General features: G+C 39.2%; 1 protein-coding gene across 3 annotated transcripts in view; it reads left to right on the plus strand.

The window, feature by feature from the left end:
• Positions 1 to 543: 543 nt before the first annotated feature.
• FBXL5 (F-box and leucine rich repeat protein 5) overlaps positions 544 to 23,937 on the plus strand; it is a 47,891-nt gene continuing 24,497 nt past the window's right edge. Inside the window, exons 1-5 of one of the 3 annotated variants that reach the window (XM_081056033.1) lie at positions 544 to 806; positions 9,500 to 9,715; positions 12,067 to 12,162; positions 21,138 to 21,324; positions 23,116 to 23,298. In XM_081056033.1, the coding sequence (XP_080912159.1) occupies positions 723 to 806; positions 9,500 to 9,715; positions 12,067 to 12,162; positions 21,138 to 21,324; positions 23,116 to 23,298 (766 nt within the window). In that variant the 5' untranslated portion in view covers positions 544 to 722. Of the gene's footprint in view, positions 807 to 1,148; positions 1,452 to 9,499; positions 9,716 to 12,066; positions 12,163 to 21,137; positions 21,325 to 23,115; positions 23,299 to 23,937 lie in introns of those variants that run through there. The other 2 variants (XM_081056034.1, XM_081056035.1) reach the window with 2 other exon arrangements.

Genomic DNA, 23,937 nt, shown 5'->3' on the forward strand with positions numbered 1-23,937 from the left:
GCTCGGAGATGCTCGGAGGGGTTGGTCTCCTTGGTTTCCGCCCTGTCCCCAGACCCAGACCCAGGCCCTGGCGTCTTTGTCCCGCGTCACTGTCTCCCTGTCACTGTCTCCCTGTAGGTGGCAAGTTCCTGCGGCCCCGGCCCTGGTTCACCAATCACCGGGGCCTTGGGCCACGCGGGAGCCCAACACCCGGGAGTCGCAGGGCGGCAAAGGGCGGCTCCGGGGGCCCAGGTCACGCACAGCACAGTGGCCCTGGCACGCGGGCGTCAGCGGCCACGGCGCCGGGCCAAGCTCTCGGCCCGACCGCGGGCGCTGTGCCCCGCTGCCTCGGCCTCACGGCCTGGTGGGCGTAGCGGCAACGACACAAGCCCTGAGAGCGCCCCTGAAACGACACTCCTCAGATAATGTGGTTTATGTCGCAAAACAAACACGTAAAAGACTTGGTTTCTTTCTGCCGCACACGAAGAGGCCAAAGAATGAAAACAGCGGAGGCGGGAGACGGCGGTGCGACCGTCCGCCGCGCGCCCCCGGTCACGTGGGCCACCGCGACCGCATGGCGGCGGCCCGCGCGCCCCCGCGTCCCCACTGGCCCGGCAGCGCGGGCGCGCGCGCCGACGGGGCGGGCGCATGCGCAGGGGGGCGCGCCGCCTCTGCCCCGCGGCGAGGGTGTCTATGGAGAGGCGGCGGCCGCGGCTGCTGAGGCGGAGGCTGAGGCCGCGGCGATGGCGCCCTTCCCCGAAGAAGTGGACGTGTTCACCGCCCCACACTGGCGGATGAAGCAGCTGGTGGGACTCTACTGTGACAAGGTACCGGTGTGCGGGGCCTCCTGCGCTGCGCGGCGCGGGCGGGGAGGAGGAGCCCCCGGGTGCCCGGGCGGCCCGGCCTGCGCCACTCCTGCAGCCCCCGGGACCGCGCCGCGCGAATTGCCGCCTGCGTAGCTGTCAGCGCCGCGCGCTCGGTCCCGCGCCGGCCCCAGCGAGCCCGCACCCCCGCCCGGCCGCCGGCCTCCGACGTGCCCGCGGGGCTGGCGGCGCGGCCCCCGCGGCCCTCGGGGTCGGCTTCTCGCGGGCCCGCGGGGGCTGCAGCTGGGGCCCCCCCGGGACAGGGGCACCTTCGCTCTGCGCTGACCTTCGGGGACGCCGGGTCGGTCACCTGCGGTGGGCGTCCCATCCGCCGCGGGGAGGCCGTTCCCGCAGTCGTCCCCCGCCTCCTCCATCCGCGGTGCCCCTGCGCTCCCGCGGCCGCTGTGGGGTCGCCCTGCGCCCTGGGCAGTCCCCGTGTGTCCCTGCGAGGCTCGAGCTCGCTGCCTGAGCTTGTTTTGTGCCCCAGCTTCTTACTGGTTTGATGTGGGAGGACACCCGGGTTTCTTGGTGTGGGAACGAGCGGCGCTCCCCTCGTTTGTGGTTAGTTTTCATCCTGGCGACTCGGACCGTCCTGAGCAGTTGCTCCACGTAAGTTTTGTTACGAGACGTCTGTTCTCGGTCGGAATTCCTTACGTGGGCTCGAATCACAAGGGGCCGCAGAACGAGTTGGTTTAAGTATCGGCACCTTTCTGGACTCTTCGTGGGTGCAACGTCAGCTGAAAAGCAAGCCCTTTGGTGGAGACCGTTCGGGGCCTTTTGCTGATGATTCTGAAACACTATGAAGCGTTCACTTGTTCGTCAATTTATGTTGGGGAAAGTCCACGTGGATAGCCTGAAAACTTCAGGCAGTCCTGTTTCGTGTAGAAATGAACGAAATAATAATAATAATAAAAAAAACACATTTAAATAACGATAGTTGAAGCACAGAATTAAACTTTTATGAGTTTTCAGAAAGTAGACGGCAGCGAGCAGAACCACTGTTACGAGACGAGAGAGGTTCCTGCAGCGCATTGAGGTGGTTGGAGGATGCCCGGGGCGTCCATTGTCAGGCCACACTCAAAACCTACAGTGTAAACCGCGCCCACAACTGTCCTTTCCCTCCCTCCATTTTGGAAATTAAAAAATACCGGGTTCAAATACAGGTTTAAACACGGCACTCGAGGACAGTGGTTCTGAACCTTGGTTCCTCGCTGGAGTCACCCCCGAGGCTGATGCCCGAAAACCACGCACATCAGGATCCCTGAGGGTGGGACCCAGGCGTCAGGGACAGTTCACGCGCTGCATAACTTTTCGGTCAACCAGGAACAGCATATACAAGCATAGTCCCCTGAGACTATCGGGGAGCTGAAACATTCCTATCGCCCAGTGACATAGCTGTTGTCCCCAGTGCATTATTCACTTGTCTGTGGTGAGGATGCTAGTTTAAACAAACCAGTTGCACTGCCAGTTGAATAAAAGTATAGCACATACAATCCCGCACAGTACATAATACTTGATAATAATCTACTGTGTTACTGGTTTATGTATTTACTATGCTCTGTATCGTTGTTTTGGAGTGTACTTTTTCTACTTACAAAAAATCTGTAAAACGGTTTGTCATGTTACACCACATTTCTCTTGATGGCATTATTTTCTCTTGTGCTTCATTTAATCTTGTATTTTGTACAAAAACAGGCTGTACAGGCTTGTAGACTAGGAGTCATGGGGTATACCATATAACCTAGGTGTGCAGTAGGCTATACTTGGATGGTATCTACGTTTAAGTACCCTCTTGGATGTTTGCACAACGAAATCGCTTAATGATGAATTTCTCAGAACGTATCTCCATTGTTAAAGGGCACATGATTGTGTAATTTAAAGCTCCCTGGATGAGTCCAGTGTGCAGCCAAGGGTGAGAATCACTTATCCGGGAGAAGCATTGAGAATGGGTAAGCCATTAGTTAAGCTGAATAACCCCGAATTTTTGTAGTTTACTGTAGTGTTTTTATTACAGTTCTCTGGCCTTTGAACTTAGTTATCCTGACAATATCCTTTAATTGCAGCAAAGAAAAAAATTGGGTGTTTTTTTATTTTCTCAAAATCAAAATGGGAAAATTAGTGAGGACTACTGGAATCTGAAGTCTTCTCTCCATTTTAGATTTGGCAAGAGATAGTCTGGGGACCACCTGAAATTGTTATGGACATTTTTCCCTAGGAGGTTTGTGGCTTTCATTAGATTTCCAAATGATTGATTTTCTACCACAATAGTTAAGAATCGCAACTTTATTTAGTTATGTACTAGACTAACCAGCCTTATTGTAAATTTTGAAGAAACTGATCACTAATTCCGTGTGTCATTACCTGGTGATAGAGAACATTAGAACAAGTTTTGAAAATACAGTGCTGTTTTAAAAAACAATATCGGAGTCAAATAAGATTATTTCCAGTAGTTAAATGTTTCCTCTTGCAGTAACTAGGAAGCATTTTCAATTTGACATAGCATAAGGGAAAATTATCACTAATTCTGAACTAATTAGATGTAGTTAATGAGATTTTGTATATATTCATCAAGAAGATTAAGAGTCCAATTTTCTGAACTGTGGATCAGAGACCAAGGTGATTTAGGGAAGAAGAAAAAAAGAAGAAAAAAAACAAACAACTGCAAAGGAATTCTACATCCGGATTTCTTCTTGATACTACTAGCTAATGGAAATATCTCCTAGTATGTCCTTTGGGAGCTAGAGTGGAAAAATAAGTCTTTTATAATGGCTGAGTAGTCTTAAAGGACTGTTTGTTTTTATTCATTTGTCACCTCAAGTTTTGCCTTCACCATCTTTTGTTTGCAGAGATCAGGGATATCCAACCCAAACAGCGTATAGTAAAACTTTACAAAATGAGAACTAGTTTTTATACTCAAACTATAAAGATACAAAGTATTTTATTTCACTGTATTCTAAATGTTGACTCTGAATACTCAGTAATTATAAAGAAGTCATTTTTATTTTCATTATCAAGATTTTCAAGTACAATATATTTCCGAAGCATCAATTTATTTACTAGCATCAGCTCAATCACTTAAATGCCTAGACTAGTTTACTTAGAGTAATTTATTCTAAAGTTGTAGGCCATTTTAAATATTGTTGTATAATACCTAATTTAATACTTTACTCATGGACTGCCTCACCATTTATAAATGGATTTACGGAAAGGTTTTTCATTGTTATCCAGACAATAGTCTTTTGAGGTAGGTAAAGGCAGGGGTATTTCTGTTTTATAGCTGGGACTTGTAGATTTAGATCAGCTAGACCAAGTTACATCAGCAGTTAGTGATATATCCAGATGGAAACCTGTCAGGATCATGATTCCTCGTTTAATTTTCTTTGTGTGAAAGAGTGGTTTCTGAAAAATTTGCTTGGTAACAATTTTTTACAAAATCGTTTTGTTAGTTCACTGACCTTCCCAATTGGGATGGTTTTAGTGAATATTTGCATTGAATGACATCCTTTTTCCAGTTTACTGCAATTCCTTAGTCTTTTCCTCTAATCCTCAAAATTTAACGGTATTAATTCTGCCAGTGAGCATCGAGTCTAGTGTCAGTTGGCCCTATTGTAGGTTTCCTTTAGTTTTCACTTTTTCCCCCCCTTTGTCACCCTCCCCCCAATTCCAGTTCAAGCTGTTGTTTCTCAGTCTAGTTGTGTAGGACACAGCTTCCTGGCCCATGCTGGTATTATGAGCCTTGCCTCTCCCCCCCTACCCCCCGCCCCCCAGGCAATTGGTCGCCCATGGCCGCTCACGCTGGCTGCCAGCCACTCATGCTGGCTGCCAGCCACTCATGCTGGCCACCAGCAACTCCTGGCAGCACACGGGAGTGCTGCCCGGCTGCTCAGGGCAGCCCAGCTCCAGGGAGAGCTGTTGTTCTCAATCTTAGCTGTAGAGGGCGCAGCTCACTGGCCCATGTGGGAGTCGAACCAGTGATCTCCGTGTTAGGAGCTCGGCACTCCAACCACCTGTGTCGCTTGATGTGCCCTTGTTTTTCTATTTCTCTGCATACTTGTAAAAACTGTTACTGACTGGCATTGGGAAGATTGGTTTATTGGAGAGACTATTGAATTGAGAGCTAGGAGAGGAAGGAAAGGGAATTTAATGAGTTCTTACTACATGCTTATAGTTATTTTAATCCTCACAAGAGCCCTGTGAGACAAATTTTATCCCTCTTTTAACGATGAAGAAACAGACTTAGTGGTTGAGTAACTTATCCAACTCACTCAACTAGTGATTAGGGGAGCCTAAATTTCAGTCTTAGGATTTTTCCCCTTCTGAAGCCCATGTCTTTTGCATTATCTTATTGGTTCTGCTACTTATTACTGGCTATGTGATTTTATGCAAAACATTTTACCTGTGGATCACAGTTTTTTCTATCTGTAAAGTTTGACCAGAGATAGTTGGGTTTCTTCATTGAGTGTAAATCTCCCTTGGTTAAATGAAAGCGTTGTCTGGCCTAGTAGACAAAAAGTAAAAACTTATTTGGGGTAATAATAGGTTTTGGGTTGTGTTATGCCATTTTTCATATCTATTTTTGAAGTTATTATCTAGTATTTAAGAGACACACAATTTTTCAAATCACTTTGAAGCCAGGTTGTAAGATTTTTATTTTCTGTTTTTCAATTAAAATTTATTGGGGTGACAGTGGTCAGCAAAACTACATAGGTTTCAAGTGTACAGTTCTATAATACATCCTCTATATATTGCATTATGTGTTCACCCAGAGCAGGCTGTAAGATTTTAGGTGGTAGAGTGTGTAAGACAGAAAGTTAGTTATAAATTTTTAAAATATGGGAGATACCACGTTATGGGTTATTACTATTTGGTGACTAGGTGTATTCTGTTCTACATAGGTTCTTTGTTGAATTTGCCAGGCATCAGAGTATACAAGTTTATAGGTCACTTAGGAACCTTTATATGCTGTACGACATTTTTTTCAAAGTGTGTCCTGTAACCCATTGTAGATCATCAAATCAGTTTTGTGGGTCCGATACATCTCACTGATGTATCCCAAGTACCAGAAACAGCATTAAAAAATGAAATGGAAAAGTAAATATTAGAGTATATCACAGGTTAGAGAGGGAAATATTGTTTGCTGAAATTTGTTTGAAATGCTTGTGATGTATGTGTGTCTAGATTGCACTGTATTTCATGCTAATGGTCATGGTTAAACATGTTTGAAAAACAGTTCTTTAGAGCAGCATTTCTCAACTGCAGCACACTGATATTTTGGCCAGATGATTCTTTGTTGTCGGGCTGTCCTGTGCATTGTAGGATGTTTTAGCTGATCCCTGACTTTTACCCACTAGATGTCAGTAGCACTTCTGCTGTGGTGACGTGCAAAAATGTCTCCAGACCTTGCCCGTTAGCTCCTGGGAGGCAAAATCAACTCCCTTGTGAGAACTATTGCTTTAGAGCTGGCATTCTTTTTGACAATTTACTTTGTTCTATCTGAAAAGATAGCTTTGTGATTGGGACTAACATTGTATCTCGTGGAAAGAACATAGAATTTAGATTCATAGAGACTTAATCTCTGTTTTATTGTGGACTAGTTGGTTTGGGTAAGTTATTTTCTCTGAGCCTCAAATTTTTTTAACCTATAAAATGGAAATTATAATACCTACTTTCTAGGATTGTTGTAAGAATAATATCTAAAAAAATTAACTATAGTACCTAGCATATCATAGGCCTCGGTATGTCCCATTGTTAGTGTCTAGGTTTATTTTGTTCAATCAAATCCGTACGTTTGAATAACTGCAGAGGAAAACAAAATTTATATATATGTATATATATATATATATATATATGTAAATAGATTTCATAAAGTTAAATTGTATATGCTATAGTTATTTTTTTAACTGCTAAATTTACTGACTTTAGTACCAGGTTAAAAACAGTTGTTCTTTTCAAGTGGAGAATTACTTGGGTAGTATAAGTATTTCTAACGATAGTTTTATTTGAGCTTAATGGAGAAATAACAGAAAAGCCTAAGTAAGGCTGATACATGTTTTGTGTTCTTTAAATATGTTAACTTATTAAATCTTCACAAGAACCCTATGTTGTACCGTGTTTGCCCGAAAATAAGACAGGGTCTTATATTAAGGTTTGCTCCAAATAACTCATTAGAGCTTATGTTTAGGGGATGTCATCCTGAAAAATCATTCTAGGGCTTATTTTCCGGTTATGTCTTATTTTTCTGGGAAACACGGTAGTTAACCTTATTAGCAGATGAAGAAACCATTGGTACACAACAATTGAATGACTTGCTGACGGAGATTGAGTCACACCTAAGCAATCTGGTTTCAGAGTCCACCATGCTGGATTGACTCTATATAATGTAGAGTCCTTTTATATATCTGATTTGGTTTTCTGTCTGTCACATGAACCTTGGCTTTGCCTTAGCTTGTCATTAAATCTGAAAGATTTTCTAGTAGTCCACTGAGAATGTATGCAACATTTCCTCCATGTCTTTTATGATGTTATTTTCATTAACTCATGAGGGCATTTTTCACTTTTTTGCCATGCTTTTTTTTTTTTTTTTAAATCTGTAGCCATTATTAATGCTTTTTAAAATTTATCTCCTGTTTTTACTTGTTCATTTAAACTTTTTTTAAAATAAAAAAACACATGGTATTATTTGCTGAAATTAGACACTAGTGAATTTTGTTGTGATCTTATGTGGCATTTCTTGGGATAAAATCAACAATGCTTTAACCAAATGGTCCTGCCTGTTGTTTTTATATGGCTTAGGAGCTAAGAATGGTTTTTCAATTTTTAAATAGTTGGAAAAAAGATCAAAAGAATACTATTTTATTTTGTAATATAAAATTATATGAAAATCAAATTTCAGTGTCCATAAATAAGGTTTTATTGGAATATAGCCACACTCATTCATATGACATTTGTGTTACAATAGATGAATTAAATAGTTGCTACAGACAGCTATTGACAACTACAACTACAGACAACTTATGCATTACAAAACTTAAAATATTTACCGTTTGGCCCTTTACTGTTTCCCAATCCCTGTTCTAGGTAATTTACTTGTTTGTTGTCGTTACTGTTCATTGTCTTATTTCCCTTCATTAGAATGTAAGCTCCGTAAAGGCAGAGATGTCATTTTTTTTTTTTTCCCACTGATGTATCCCAAGTACCAGAAACAGTGCCTGGCTTATGATAACTGCATTAAATATTTGGATAGAGTAAAAAAAAATGCATGGATTTATAAAAATGAATGATTAAATTTCAAAATGATGATAGCTAGCATTTATTAAGTACTAATTTAATTCATTTTAATCACACAAGTACCATATAAAGTACAGGTGTTGCTATTATTTCCATTTTACACCAAGAAAAAAGTAAGACATCGGGGGAGAAAAATTAACTTACCTAGGGTTACACAACTAAATAAATGGTAGAACTGGATCTAATCTTAGAGACTCTGATTCTAGGTCTGGTTTTCTATAAATGACTCTTAATACCTAATCCATACTGCTTTTTACAGAAGTTAATTCTATTGTATATAGTGGAATCATTTTGCTTTAGGAATTAGTCATCTTTTCTGATGGTTTGTCATGAGACTACTATGCTCCATTTTAGGAATACTAGATCAGACTTTACAAAGCAAGTCTAGGGAGTACAGTGTTAGTACCTTCTCCCTCTCTGTTTATTGTCTGTTATTTCTAACCTAATCAGATTTTCCCTTTTGAAACTGGAATTGATATAATTACAGATAGATTTTAGATGGCAATGGAGGTAATTGAGGGCTTGAATAGTACTTTGAACGTTTCACTTGAATCAAGTTGATAATATGTATGCTTTAAACATGAGAATTTAATGTCATTAAATGTAAAAAATTATGTCAGAAAAGTCATTTTCTCTTATTGAATAGTAGAATTAAAGAAAATGACAGTCTGTATTTCTTTATATTTTCATTGATTTGTTTCTTTCCTTCAAGTGCGTTTACTTTTTCATGCCCTGATGTACTAAGTTTCCACATTGTGTTATTGCAGTGTGTCCACCCCAGGAAAGTATTAATACATAATTTCTTTCCTCCCCCCCATGATTTCTAATATAAGCTGCTAAGTGTTTATCTGTTTTCTTAAAAAATAATAGTATAGTTCCCCTAAAATTGTTTAATGTTCTAATAGCTCAATATTTTACAATTATTTTATGAATAGAGCAGGCTCATCTTGATATTAAAGTTTAAACTATAATTGAATATTTTGAATCGTTTACATTGTAAAAGTAGTGTAATAGCGTGAAGAGCATTTTAAGCAAAAAAGCACTTATCACACTAACACAACTTTTTTTACATAGTTATTACATTATTATTTATTATATTTCCTATGCTGTACTTTACACAACTATTTTAACGTTTATATATAACTCTGGAGTATCTGTATTTAGTGTAAGTACAGATAAATGAAATTTTATGTTTGGAGAGACTCTGGTCTAATCCCTTTTATTTAAAGAAACTTTAAATTTAACCAAGTACTTTAACCATGTATAAGGGAGGTATTATGTATAAACTGAACGGGAATGCATTTAAATATTTTTTATTGGTGCATATTTACATGTATTTATTATACCTTTCTTTTCAAATTTTTATTCAGCTTTCTAAAACCAACTTTTCCAACAACAATGATTTCCGTGCTCTTCTACAGTCTCTGTATGCTACTTTTAAGGAGTTCAAAATGCATGAGCAGATTGAAAACGAATACATTATTGGTTTGCTTCAACAACGCAGCCGGACCATTTATAACGTACATTCTGATAACAAACTCTCTGAGATGCTTAGCCTCTTTGAAAAGGGACTGAAAAATGTTAAGGTGAGTTGCAAAAATGGGTATTTGGCTATCACAACGTGTGTCATCTTCTTATATGTCATTGGCAAAACTTGTTAACATTTTATAGTAAATAATGTTATGTTAAAGAAAAAATATTTTGACACTTGTTAAAGATAGGAAGGAAGACTTTATTCAAGGGGTTACTGTAATGGGGTTTTGTAGTAGGGGAGAGAGATTGGGTTCAACTCTGAATATAACAAGGGCAAATGGGGATTTATAGCCAAGGAGTAGGGTGGGGGGCCAGGAAAATGACTGACAGGAAACATCAAGGCTAGACTGACTGGAGGATTTTTCTGGAAGGCAGACCAGGGTGATAAGATCTTAAGAGTGAATAGATATCAATGGTGCCAAGAATGGGGGATTTTTTAAAAAAGATTGACTCAGGATGATTTTTAAAAAATTGGATGAAGTGGGCCAAGGACAGAGCTTAAGGTAGGACCTAGTTAAGTAGAGGGCTCAGCGAAGCCTCACTCACGTTTGACGAGAATCTTTTTATTACTGTATGTAAAGTTCTGTAATGAATGCTAGTCCCCAAATCTTAAAGTTGTTTTTGAAGTTAAAATTTTAATCACCATAAAATTTTTACTTTCTTATAATATTTGCTGAACTCTTAAAAGAAAGATATAATAAATGCAGTTACTGGTGACTAAAGATAAAATTGTTGCTTAGAATGAGTAAACACTTTAATTTTATGAATTGTGTTAATTTTAAAGTTCTGTGTTAGCTAAAATGTTTATTACATTTTCTTTTTCCATATTTTAGGGCACAGGCTTGGTTACTGAGGATAATTTTTATTTGTATAACATATGGATATGTTTAGGATAATGATATAGACAGATTTTCCTATTAATTATATTTGCATATTATAGGATATTTGATATTTGGTGTTTGTTTATCCGCTTTGTGGCGTGGTGAAGCATAGACTTAAGTTGCGATTCTGTCAAACCACCATGTACCTGTCACTTACAGAATTATGTTCTAGAAGGACTATTATGCAGTAAGGAAGAGGATGGCTTGAAGGGAAAGAAAAGCCTCAAGTAGGAAGACTGTTATAAAAAATTATTGTAATAGTCTGGGAAAATATACAGTAGCTACTTGGTGGGGAGGTGGGAGATTGGATACTGGTAGAGTACTGGGTAGTGATGATGGGAGATTACTTTTTATTGACTACTCCTTTATATTATGTTCACGTATTATCTATTCAATAAAATGATTAAGATCTGAACTAAAGTAGTGACTCTTGAGATAGAAAGGAGAGGACAGCCTTGAGAATTATGTAGGACCTATAAAATTGATACAAGGTATTGCTTGCATAAAAAGGGAGGCGGAAAGGAGAAAAGGAAAAGAGAATAAAAATGAGAATTGAGCCTGACATCTAGAGAATATAAAATACACTTGGGAAATAAAAAGATCCATTATGGACAGGTGGGTTTGAACTGCTTGTGCAACCCAGGTGGGTATTGATTGATAGGAGGCGGTATAGATGGGTTTCAAGGTCAGAAGAATAATTCGGTTTGAAAGCAAATTTGATAATTATTAGCATGCAACAGGAAAAGGAAGTCACTGGGTATGTTTATGGAAAATGTGTAAAATCTTAAGAAAACCGGACATTGGATAGAATATTGGGAAGCTGTTGATAAATTAGTTCAAAAAGCAGGAGATAAGGACTCAGCAGGGATAAAATATTCCCATATTTTAACTTTCATTATTTTTAATTTTTTCACGTATTTCAAGTTTAGAGGTCTGATGTATAAATGATGGATAAGTTACAGGGAGATATGATCTTAGTTTATATGAGGAAGAACTTTTTAGCCCTGTCCAGACTTAGAATGATTTACTTTAATGATTTACTTTTCTCCTTACCTTTAGAAGTTGGTACCTTGTCTTTAGAAGTATATATGGTCTTCTGTAGCATAATTTAACAAGCATTCCGAATTGCTTAGATGACCTTAAAGGGATTCTGTAATGGTAGAGTCCAGTAGGCTCTGTGGACTGCCTAGAGATATAGTAAGAAAACTGACACGGAAATGATATACATATATGCATTACACATCAATACAAGTTTTGAGCAAATACTTGCTATTTTTGGATTTTTAAAGTGGCATTTTAAAAAAGAAGTATGAGATCCCATTACTAAACGATTTCAAGGTTCCTTTAAAAGATGTGTTAAGGATGTCTTTTATACTTAGAAAAATACAGAGACCACTTGCTATTTGTCAGTCTATTTTTTTTTTTAGGTTTTATGTTGCATTTTAGACTGACTTCCTAGGATCAGGTACAATGTAAATAAATGAAGCAAAACTGTTATAGAATATAATTATTTTTATTTCTAGAATGAATGTGAGCAGTTAAATTATGCGAAACAGCTGAAAGAGAGATTGGAGGCTTTTACAAGAGATTTTCTTCCTCATATGAAAGAAGAAGAGGAGGTAAGCATAATTTTTCCTCCTTATAATTTTGATTTATAAAATTTTAAAAATGTTATTTTGCTTTTAATTCTTCAAAATAATGCATAGGAAGATAAGCCTCCAGTTCATTTTAGGAAATGAGGAAAAACTGAAGGGAAAAAAACAATTTTGTTCCCTCAGAGAGGTGGTTGTTTTTCATTGAATGAATAATTTAATGCATTTATTCAATAAATATTTTCTTATTATGCAGATGGCATTGTATTGAATGTTAAAAACTTTTTATGCCACCCTAATGCATTTTGAGATCTTTAGAGGATTTTTTAAACTTTTTCTGTATTTTCATGCTAAGTTTAAATTTTTTTTTTGATTTTTAAAAAATTTATTGGGGTGACAATTGTTAGTGAAATTACATAGATTTCAGGTGTACAATTCTGTATTACATCATCTATAAATCCCATTGTGTGTTCACCACCCAGAGTCAGTTCTCCTTCCATCACCATATATTTGATCCCCCTTACCCTCACCTCCTTCCCCCCACCCCCCTTACCCTCTGGTAACCACTAAACTATTGCCTGTGTCTATGAGTTCTTGTTTCTCATTTGTTTGTCTTGTTCTTTTGTGTGTTTTTCTTTTAATTTATTAGTTTCAGTGTACAAGACAAGGTAATACTTAGACGTTCATCATTTATATCCCTCACACTGTGAACCCCCCTCCCCCCATCCACTATCCCTCCGACCTCACACTGAACCATCACATTATATATATAAAATTATAGTTGGCATTCATTAATGTTTAGCTTCTGATGTACAATGCCATGATCAGGTGTCCACAGTATCCCTGAGGTGGTCTCCCAAATAGGACGCATGTCCATCGGATACCCAACAAAATCTTTACAACATTATTGAATACGTTCCCCAAATTAATTTTCAAAAACCCTGAGGCCATTTTGTGGTTACCAGCTGCTTCCTAATCCCTTCACCTTTCCCCTTATCCTGACCCCCCCCCCCGCCCATCTAACAACTCTCGGTTTTTTCCTTTTTGTCCCCAAAACTGTTTCTGATTAGTTCATTCACTTATTCTTTTCTTTAGATTCCGCATATAAGTGAGATCATATGGTACTTGTCTTTCTCTTTCTGACTTATTTCACTTAACGTTCTCTAGATCCATCCATGTTGTTGCAAATGATAAGATTTCTTTCTTCTTTATGGCTGCGTAATACTCCATTGTATAAATGTACCACAGCTTCTTAATCCAGTCATCTACCGATGGGCATTTCGGTTGTTTCCATATCTTGGCTATTGTGTAAAGTGCTGCAATAAACATAGGAGTGCATACAGATTTTTGAATTGGAGTTTTGGATTTCTCTGGGTAGATGCCTAGGAGTGGAATTACTGGATCAGAGGGTAGTTCCATTTTCAGATTCCTGAGATACCTCCATACTGTTTTCCATAGTGGCTGCACTAATCTGCAACCCCACCAACAGTGCACAAGCGTTCCCTTTTCTCCACATCGGCGCCAGCATTTGTTGTTTGTTGATTTATTGATGATAAGCCATTTTGACTGGGGTGAGGTGGTATCTCATTGTGGTTTTTATTTGCATTTCTCTGATAGTTAGTGAGGTTGAGCATTTCTTCATGTCTTCTTGCCTTCTGTATGTCCTTTTTAGAAAAATGTCTCCTCAAGTCTTCTGCCCATTTTTTAATTGGGTTGTTTGTTTTTTTGGAGTTGAGTTGAGTAAGTTCTTTATAGATTTGTGATATTAATCCCTTACCAGATATATCATTGGCAAATATCTTTTCCCATTCAGTAGGATCCCTTTTTGTTTCATTGATGGTTTCCTTTGCTGTGAAAAAACTTTTTAGTTTGATGTAATCCCACATGTTTATTTTTTCTCTTACTTCCCTCGCGCGAGGGGATATATCAGTGAAAATCTTACTCCAGGTAATGTCCATGAAGTTTCTTCCTATATTTTCTTCTAGATATTTTATGGTTTCAGATCTTACATTTAAGTCTTTAAGCCATTTTGAATTTATTTTTGTATATGGTGTAAGGAGGTGGTCCAGCTTCATTTTCTTGCATGTGTCTGTCCAGGTTTCCCAACACCACTTATTGAACAGACTGTCTTTACCCCATCGTACATTCTTGCTTCCATTGTCGTAGATTAGATGGGCATATAGGCATGGATTTACTTCTGGACTCTATTCTGTTCCATTGATCTATGTGTCTATTTTTATGCCAGTACCATGCTCTTTTGAGTACTGTAGCCTTGTAGTATAGTTTGAAGTCAGGTATCGTTATACCTCCCACTTTGTTCTTATTTCTCAAGATTCCTGAGGCTATCCGGGGTCTTTTATGGTCCCATATAAATTTTAGGATTATATGTTCTATTTCTGTGAAAAACGTCGTTGGTAGTTTGATAGGAATTGCGTTGAATATGTATATTGCCTTAGGCAGTATGGACATTTTAACTATATTAATTCTTCCTATCCATGAACATGGAATGTGTTTCCATCTATTTATGTCTTCTTTCATTTCTTTCTTCAGTGTCGTATAATTTCCTGAGTACAGACCTTTTACATCTTCGGTTAGATTTATTCCCAGATATTTTATAGACTTTGGAGAAATTGTAAATGGAATTGTTTTTTTAATTTCTCCTTCTGATATTTTATCATTGGTGTATACAAATGCAACTGATTTCTGAATATTAATTTTATATCCTGCTACTTTACTAAATTCATCAGTTATAATAGTTTCTTGGTGGAGTCTTTAGGGTTCTCTATATATAGTATCATATCGTCTGCATATAATGGTAATTTTACTTCCTCCTTACCAATTTGGATGCCTTTTATTTCTTTTTCTTGTCTGATTGCTATGGCTAGAACTTCCAGCACTATGTTGAATAGAAGTGGAGAAAGTGGGCAACCTTGTCTTGTTCCTGATCTTAGGGGGAATGGTTTTAGCTTTTCCCCATTGAGTATGATGTTAGCTGTGGGTTTGTAATATATGGCCTTTATTATGTTAAGATATGATCCCTCTATTCCCACTTTCTCAAGGGTTTTTATCATAAAAGGTTGCTGTATATTATCAAATGTGTTTTCTGCATCTATTGATAAGATCATGTGATTTTTATTTTTCATTTTGTTAATGTGGTGTATCACATTAATTGATTTGCGGATGTTGAACCACCCCTGCATACCAGGGATGAATCCCACTTGATCATGGTGTATAATCTTTTTAATGTGTTGCTGAGTTCTGTTTGCTAATATTTTGTTGAGAAGTTTTGCATCTATGTTCATCAGAGATATCGGCCTGTAGTTTTCTGTTTTTGTGGTGTCTTTGTCTGCTTTTGGGATCAGGGTGATAGTGGCTTCATAAAAAGTGTTTTGGAGTCTTCCTTCCTTCTGGATTTTTTGGAAGAGCTTGAGGAGAATAGGTGGTAATTTTTTTTTGAACATTTTGGAAAATTCACCTGTAAAGCCATCTGGTCCAGGGCTTTTGTTTGTTGCGAGAGATTATTGATTACTGATTCAATTTCCTTGGTGGTAATCAGACTGCTCAGGCTTTCTGTTTCTTCTTGAGTTAGCCTTGGAAGGTTGTGCGCCTCTAGAAAATTGTCCATTTCTTCCAGATTGTCAAATTTGTTGGCATATAGTTGCTCATAATAGTTTCTTACAATTTTTTGTATTTCTGTGGTGTCTGTTGTCACTTCTCCTCTTTCACTTCTGATTTTATTAATTTGGGTCCTCTCTCTCCTTTTTTTAATGAGTCTGGCTAAAGGTTTGTCAATTTTGTTTATCTTCTCTAAGAACCAACTCTTGGATTCATTGATCTTTGTATTGTTTTTCTGGTTCTATTTCATTTCTTTCTGCTCTGGTCCTTATTATCTCCTTCCTTGTGCTCCCTTTGGGCTTATTTTGCTGTTCTTTTTCCAGATCCCTTAAGTGTGAAGATAAACTGTCAATTAGTGATGTTTCTTGTTTCTTTAGGTAGGCCTGCAGTGCTATGAACTTCCCTCTTAGGACTGCTTTCGCAGCATCCCATAGATTTTGGGTTGTTGTGTTCTTATTCTCATTTGTCTCGAGATATCTTTTGATTTCCTCTTTGATCTCCTGCTTGACCCATTCATTATTTAGTAACATGTTATTCAGCCTCCATGAATTGGTGTGTCTTCCTGTTTTTTTTTTCCTGCAGTTCATTTCTAATTTCATAGCACTGTGGTCAGAGAAGACAATTGGTATGATTTCAATTTTCTTAAATTTATCAAGGCTTGTTTTGTGATCTGTCTTGGAAAATGTTCCATGTGCACTTGAGAAGAACGTGTATTCTGCAGCTTTGGGGTGAAATGCTCTGAAAATATCGATTAAATCCAAATGGTCCAAAGTATCATTTAAGGCTGTTGTTTCCATATTGATTTTCTGTCTGGAGGACCTGTCCCTTGTTGTCAGAGGTGTGTTGAAGTCCCCTACTATGATAGTGTTGCTGTTGATCTCTGTCTTTATGTCCATCAGTGCCTGTTTTATATATTTAGGTGCTCCTATGTTAGGTGCATAGATGTTTACTAGGGTTATGTCCTCTTGTCGGATTGATCCCTTTATTATTATATAGTGCCCATCTTTGTCTTTTAATATGTTCTTCATTTTAAAGTCTATTTTGTCAGATATAAGTATTGCAACTCCAGCTTTTTTCTCGCTTCCATTTACATGAAATATCTTACTCCAACCCTTCAGTTTCAGCCTGTGTGTGTCTTTTGATCTGAGATGAGTCTCTTGTATACAGCATATACAAGGGTCTTGCTTCCTTATCCACTCAGCCACCCTATGTCTCTTGATTGGAGCATTTAATCCGTTTACATTTAAAGTGATTATTGATAGGTACATAGTTATTGCCATTTTTAAATTTGTAGGTAGATTGTTTTCATCTTTCTTCTATATACAGAAGTCCTTTTAGTATTTCTTGCAATGCTGGCTTGGTTGTAATAAATTCCTTCAGTTTGTTCTTTTCTGGGAAGCTCTTTATCTCTCCATCAACTTTAAATGATATTCTTGCTGGATAAAGCAATCTAGGTTGTAGGCCTTTGTGTTCCATCACTTTGAGTATCTCCTGCCATTCCCTCCTGGCCTTCAATATTTCTGTAGAAAAGTCATTTGATAGTCTTATGGGAGTTCCCTTGTATGTAACCCTCTGTCTTTCTCTTGCTGCTTTTAAGGTTCTCTGTTTGTCTTTAAGCTTTGCCATTTTAACTATAATGTGTCTTGGTGTGGGCCTGTTTGGGTTTATCCTGGTTGGAACTCTCTACACTTCCTGGGCTTGTATGTTGGTTTCCTTCATCAGGTTAGGGAAGTTTTTGGACATTATTACCTCAAATATGTTCTCAATCCCTTGCTCCCTCTCTTCACCTTCTGGTATTCCTATGATGCGCATGTTGTTGCGCTTGATGTTATCCCAGAGGTCTCTTAACCCATCTTCATAGTTTTTTATTCCTTTTTCTTTCTGTTGTTCAGTTTGGGTGATCTCTGTTAACTTGTCTTCTAAGTCGCTGATTAGATCCTCTGCTTCATCTAACCTGCTGTATTCCTTCAAGTGAGTTCTTAATTTCAGTAATTGTGTTCTTTAGTTCTAGCTGGTTGTTCGTTAAGATTTCTACATCCTTTTTTAGTTCTAACTGATTGTTCTTTATGATTTCTATATCCTTCTTTATGTCTTCTCTAAGCTCCTTAAACATTCTTATCACCAGTGTTCTGAACTCTGTCTCTGAAAGATTGGTTACCTCTGCTTCATTTGGTTCCAGTTGTGGAAGTTTCTTCTGTTCTTTTATTTGGGACATGTTTCTTTGTCTCCCCATTCTTACTGACTCTCTGTGTTTGCTTTGATATATTAGGAAGATCCCCTAGAGCTCTTAGTTCTTGCTGGGTTATCTTATGTAGTATGTGTCCTTTATATTTGACTTGGACTACTTTGTTCTTCTCCTCTGCATGTGCTCCACAGGTGGCTCGTGTGTTTTGTATATTGTCCTGTTCAAGAAGAACTTTAATTGCTTTTTGCTTGTGAGTAGGTGGGTTTAACTCCTAGGCTGTCTAGTTGTGAGACTTGGCTCTGCCCACCGCAGGGTGTTCTGCTGGGTGAGGGTTGGCCACTTAAATGAGGTTTGTCCTCTGTGGGCTCTTGTGCCTTCAGAGAATTCCCTCTGGGTGTGACTTGTAGGTCAAACCCGGTAGTACTCTGGTTTGGTCTAGAGTTGGCTTCTGGATATGTTGAATCTTGTGCCATTTAAGCTGGGCCCTGTTAGGGCAGTTTCAGCACAAATCAAATTACCAAGTACAACAAGAACAACAACAAAGAAAACAAATCAAGTACATTCACATGTAAAATACAACCGACAATCCCCACTCAACATAGGCAAAGATATCAAAGAAATAAAGACAGAACAAAGCAAATCGAAACAAGCAAATTAAAAACAAACAAACAAACAAAAAAAAACCAAGCAAAGCAAAACAGGAAGCAGCACCAGTCTCGGCTTAAGCCCACCAAGTAATCTCCAGGTTGTCCTCCGCTGTGCCAAAGAGTTCCCTGCCTAGTGCGCAGGCAGCGCTAGTCACCTGGTGCCCAGAGTGAGTTTGGGAGTGTAGATTTAAATGCGAGGGGCTGAGGGGTCTGGATGACAGTTTTCAGAGAGACCGTGCAGTTTCTGTCCTTTCCTGCACAAATGCACGCTGAGAGTAGCTCCACCAGCCCTGTGCCCAGTACTCCTGAGTCTTAGGGCCCTCCTTCCGTGCGTGTGTGGGAGGGGGTGGGCGGGAGATCTCTAAGCTGCTGAATGCCGGGAGCTGCGTCTGCCGCTTACCGCTGAACTCAGGGAGTGCTTCCGAGGTTGCCCTTGCCCCGCCCCAGGCCAGCCAGAAGGGGTGGGGTCTGGGGTTGGAGGGATCTTCTCTCTCCCAGGCCAGCCGGCGTCACACTCCTCCCGCAGTCTCCTCTCTCCTCGTCCAGCGAAAATCCCCTCCTCCAGCCTCTTCCGAAGGTCAGAGCTGGCTGCCAATCTTCCCAGGGCCTGAGCACAGACGCCCCTCTGTAATCTGACACTACTCCTCAGTTCCGGGGTCAGTTTACGACTCTGGAAGGGCGGTGGTAGGATTCGAAAAGTGGGGTGAGGGGCCTAGGTGTGGCGTCTGAGTTCTTTGTCTGCCCTAGGGCCCAGGAGCTGCCCGCCCTGGCGGGAGCGATCAGCTGTGGGACGCAGGGAAAGAGCCTACTTCCTGGACCCTGCGCTCTCCCCTGCACCCTGGGCTCCCGTGGGACTCTAGAGCCCCAGGTGCTGCCTGCTGCTGCTGCTGTGGGCACGCTACAGGGCCGCAGCTCTACGGGGGTGAGTGGGGGGGGTGGGGAGCTCGCGGCGCGTTTCCTCTCGCCCTCCTCACTCCTCCCCTGCTCGCCCAATTAGCGCTCCCCTAAGCAAACCTTCCACGAGTCTCTCAGCTGGGCTGGCTTCTATCTTCTCCGCTAGGCCCTGGGTCTCCGCTGCGGCAGCGCCAGGCCGCGGCTCCACTTCGCGCCCCTCTCTCCTCCCCCACAGCCACCTAGCGCACCCTAGAGCAAACCTTCCGCGAGTCTCCTCTCCGTCCTGGGAGCTGCGCCGCGCGACCGGCCTGGGCTCCGCCCTGGGGGGGGGGCGCGTTTCCACTTTGCGCCCCTCTCTTCTTTGCGCCCTTCTATCCTCCCCCGCTTGCCCAACTAGTGCACCCCAAAGCAAACCTTCCACGAGTCTCGTCCTGGGAGCCGCGCCTGGGTCGCCGTCTGGCCTCGGTTCCACCGTGAGGGGGGGGCGCGTTCCCACTTCCCTGTCCTGCCTCCTCCCCTGCTCGAAATCAGCGCGCACCTTCAGATAATTCCTCCACGAATCTCCCCGCTGTTCTGCGTGATGAGCAAAGAACTCCTCGATGGGCTATATGTCCCGATTGCCAGAAAATCCCGAGGAGGATTCAAAAAGAGCGCCCCGCTGCCGCCATTCGTATGACGTCATGAAGTTTAAAGTTTTAGTGTTCGTTTTCTTTTAGGATTTTAGTAATTAAATGGTGGTGTTAAACTTACCAGTTTTATGCCTAATACACATAATATCGTACGTTACGTGATCACTGAATGGATGAGCAAAATATTTTCCCATTCACTTCTTTCTCTAAAGTGGAATGAAATAAGGGCAAGAATAGAGAAACTATTTTAGGAGGAACTAGATTCTTGTTCAGCTGTAAACCAGTTATCATAGTGATTCTCAACAGTAGTTTCACCTTATAATTAGATTGGTACTTAAAAAACAACAAAAAAACCCACCTTTAAGTCCTTTCCAGACCAGTTAAATCAGGTGGGAGATATTAATATGGGTATATTTGAAAGGCTTCCCAAGTTGTTGTAATAAGTAACCAACATTGAAACCAGTGAGTTAGAGCAGTGTTTCTTAACCTGTGGAACTATGAAATAAGAAGGCTCCACCTTTAAAGGTTCTAATTCTATAGATTGGAAGTTTGGACTGAGCATCTATTTTGAAGAAGAAATCTCCTAGGAAAGATTGAATAGTTGGCGGTCTCAGTAGAGCTCCGACTTTCATGGTTCCATTACACTGGGTACCATCTTAGAGATGTTAGAGGCCCTGTTTGGATAGTGATTGGTTTCTGTTGTGGCAGAAGGCAGTTAACTGACTTAACTGTCTAACCGGAAGAGAATGATTAAGAGTGTTTGACAAGCTCTGTACAGGAAGACTTTCTGGTTCTGATGCTTTGAAATTGTTTAGGGATTGCCATTAGCCGGAGAAGTCATAGAGAGAAGGATCTTTTTGGTGATACTCTTCTCTATAATTTTTGGATAAACCAACTCAGTGGTAACTAAAATTTTTATCTCTTTGAAATAGATGGTAATAATACTATACTTTAACCATTGATAGTTTAAAAGGTGTAGAGTAAAACAAAACTAATAAGCATCTTTCCTTATGACTGTTTTGTTAAATTTAGGTTTTTCAGCCCATGTTAATGGAATATTTTACCTATGAAGAGCTAAAGGATATTAAAAAGAAAGTGATTGCACAACATTGCTCTCAGAAGGATGCCGCTGAACTCCTTCGAGGTCTTAGCCTGTGGAATCAAGCTGAGGAACGACAGAAGTTTTTTAAATATTCTGTGGATGAAAAGTCAGATAAAGGTGAGATTCATACGTTTAGATAGCAAATGGTTTATTAGTTCCAAGGCTATTTGTTTCTTGTTGATATGGACTTACTTTAGAGTTTTGAGAAATAATTTAAGCTATTTATTTTCAAGTATAAATTTAATTGAAGACAGTAGTTTCTATCTTAGAATTTAGTGTTGTCTGATAATTTAACATCTCATACGCATGGGCCACATGGAGTGCAGTATTTCTTAAAGGAATTTATATGTAAATAATAATAATAATCTAATCAAAATTACTGAAAACTACCATATACTCGTACAGAACACTTTCATCCTTCTTTGTTTTCTTCATCAGTTTTCAAAATTAGTTATAGTTTGAACTCCATCCTTTCCCATGTGTCATTCTCTTAGCTTGTATCCAGTAATTCACAGGAGTGAAACTATGAAAGGCATGGTTTTTCTATGTACAGTTATTTTGAGAAAACAAATGAAAAATGCAAATAAAATATTCCTGCTTTTTTTCTTAATAGACTACTTTCTCATTTTTATTCTTATTTATCTCTGATAGCTTTTCCTTTTAAAACATCAGTAAAGAAAATTGGCATCCTTAGGCTATTAAAAATTCCTTTGCTTCTTTTAGGTGGGCAGTTGCAATGACACATCTGATTAAAATAGCTTAAAATTCTTTGAAATCGGTTCTTTTCTCTTATACTTTTATTTAACAAAGTAGGGGAGATGCATGTTGAAACAAAAGTGTTTTTGTAGGTTAAGCTATAATTAAATCCATAAAGCTTGTATGCTTCACTCTGAAATTCAACTTGTGTCTTAGACACCAAGCCAAAACCTGTTGTGTCTGGTTTAATTGTATTGTAACGTGGGATTTAAAAGCATCACATTAATACATTTAATTTTCCCACTCCTTCAAAGCAAATTATAGCTGTATTATTTTTTAAATATTTGCCATTTAAAAAGGGTTAGGTTAAGTAATTTGATCATAGCATTTCTATATTCACGTTGCTTTGTGAAGGCAAATCAGATATACAAGTCCTCAAATTCTTCAAAGTACTTTAATGACGAATCTTTTATATTCTGTATTCTTTATGGTAAACCTCATTGCATTTTTCTTTCAGAAAATTGCTAGTTAAGTAATACATTATAGGAAATTAGACATCTAATGACTACTTTCTACAATAGTTGCTGACAAAAGATTCCCAATAAATGTACACCAGCATTAGAAATATTTACATTATATTGTTTCAGCTGGCTCATAAATAGTACATAAGTAGGTTAGGGCACCTGCAGGTTAAAGAATTCAGATTTCACAGACCTCTTATATAAAATGTGAAAATCAAAAAGGAGACATAAGGAAGATACTGACAGAAGTCATAATGCATGAGTGGAAAATGTTGACATTTGTGTGTGTCATTAAAATGCCTTGGAGATCTCATAATCTGGCCGGCTCTACACTTGTTGATTTAAAGCTGTATAACCTGTTGGGTTCCTTTTTCAAACGATGCTTCTTATACTACAAAGTGAGTATTGTTTTTTTCTGTAACGCCTTTCTAAGAGGAAGTTTATTCTGTGTTCATTATTGTTGCTCCCACTGATGAAGTATGATTTGGGCCATGATAGTTTAACCCTACGAGTTCTCAACAAGTTTAACATCCCCATGTTGCCTGTAGTCCATGTTTTTTCCTTTACACATCTTGCAAGCAGGAAGAAGTGGACTTTAGGTACTAGATTTTATTTCGAGAAATGTGACTGTAATTTCTTACTGCGTTTGCTCTTACAACCTTTAATAATACAGTTTTCTTTTTTATTTCAGAAGCGGATGTATCAGAACAATCCACAGGTATAACCCATCTTCCTCCTGAGGTAATGCTGTCAATATTCAGTTACCTTAATCCTCAAGAATTATGTCGGTGCAGTCAAGTAAGCACTAAATGGTCTCAGCTGGCAAAGACTGGATCGCTATGGAAACATCTTTACCCTGTTCACTGGGCTAGAGGTAGGTAAACGGGACTTTCAGTTTGTTTTAAAAATATTTCCATGTATTTTTTTTAGATGAGTACTCATTAATAAGCTTGGCTAGGGAGGGAAACTGAGAGGTTGACTGAAAATAGATTTCATAGTTAGAGTATGTTCTTTGTATGCGTTTGTGAAAAGCTAGCAATGTTGAAGTATTCATGGGTGCATTATGTGATGGATGCAATTTCTTTTAAAATAGGAAAAATAATTGGGGATAGAATGCAAAATAACTGTCAGAATGTTGATCATTAGTGAAGGTAGATGACTAGTACATGGGTATTCATTACACTACTTTTTTAATGCTGTTTCTTCCTACTTTTGATTGTGTTTGAAATTTCTATAACAAAAAGTTAAAAATAAAATGAATACTTTGTCAGAACAGCTCTAAATAATTCGATTATTTGAATATTTAAAAAAATACAGAATAAATTAATTATATAAAATTTAAAGATGAGGCATCATTATGGCTCCCTTTTGATAGTGGCTCAAAATAATTTAATCTGTTTTTAGCACATTTTTTGTGATTAGCAGTTTCATTTTATAAATCAGAATTTCATGTTAATTAATTTCATGTGGTAAGTTACTTTTATATGTAAACAAAGAAAATTTTGTCTTCATG

Source organism: Rhinolophus hipposideros (genome assembly GCF_964194185.1).
Source record: "Rhinolophus hipposideros genome assembly, chromosome: 1".
Lineage (NCBI taxonomy): Eukaryota > Metazoa > Chordata > Mammalia > Chiroptera > Rhinolophidae > Rhinolophus > Rhinolophus hipposideros.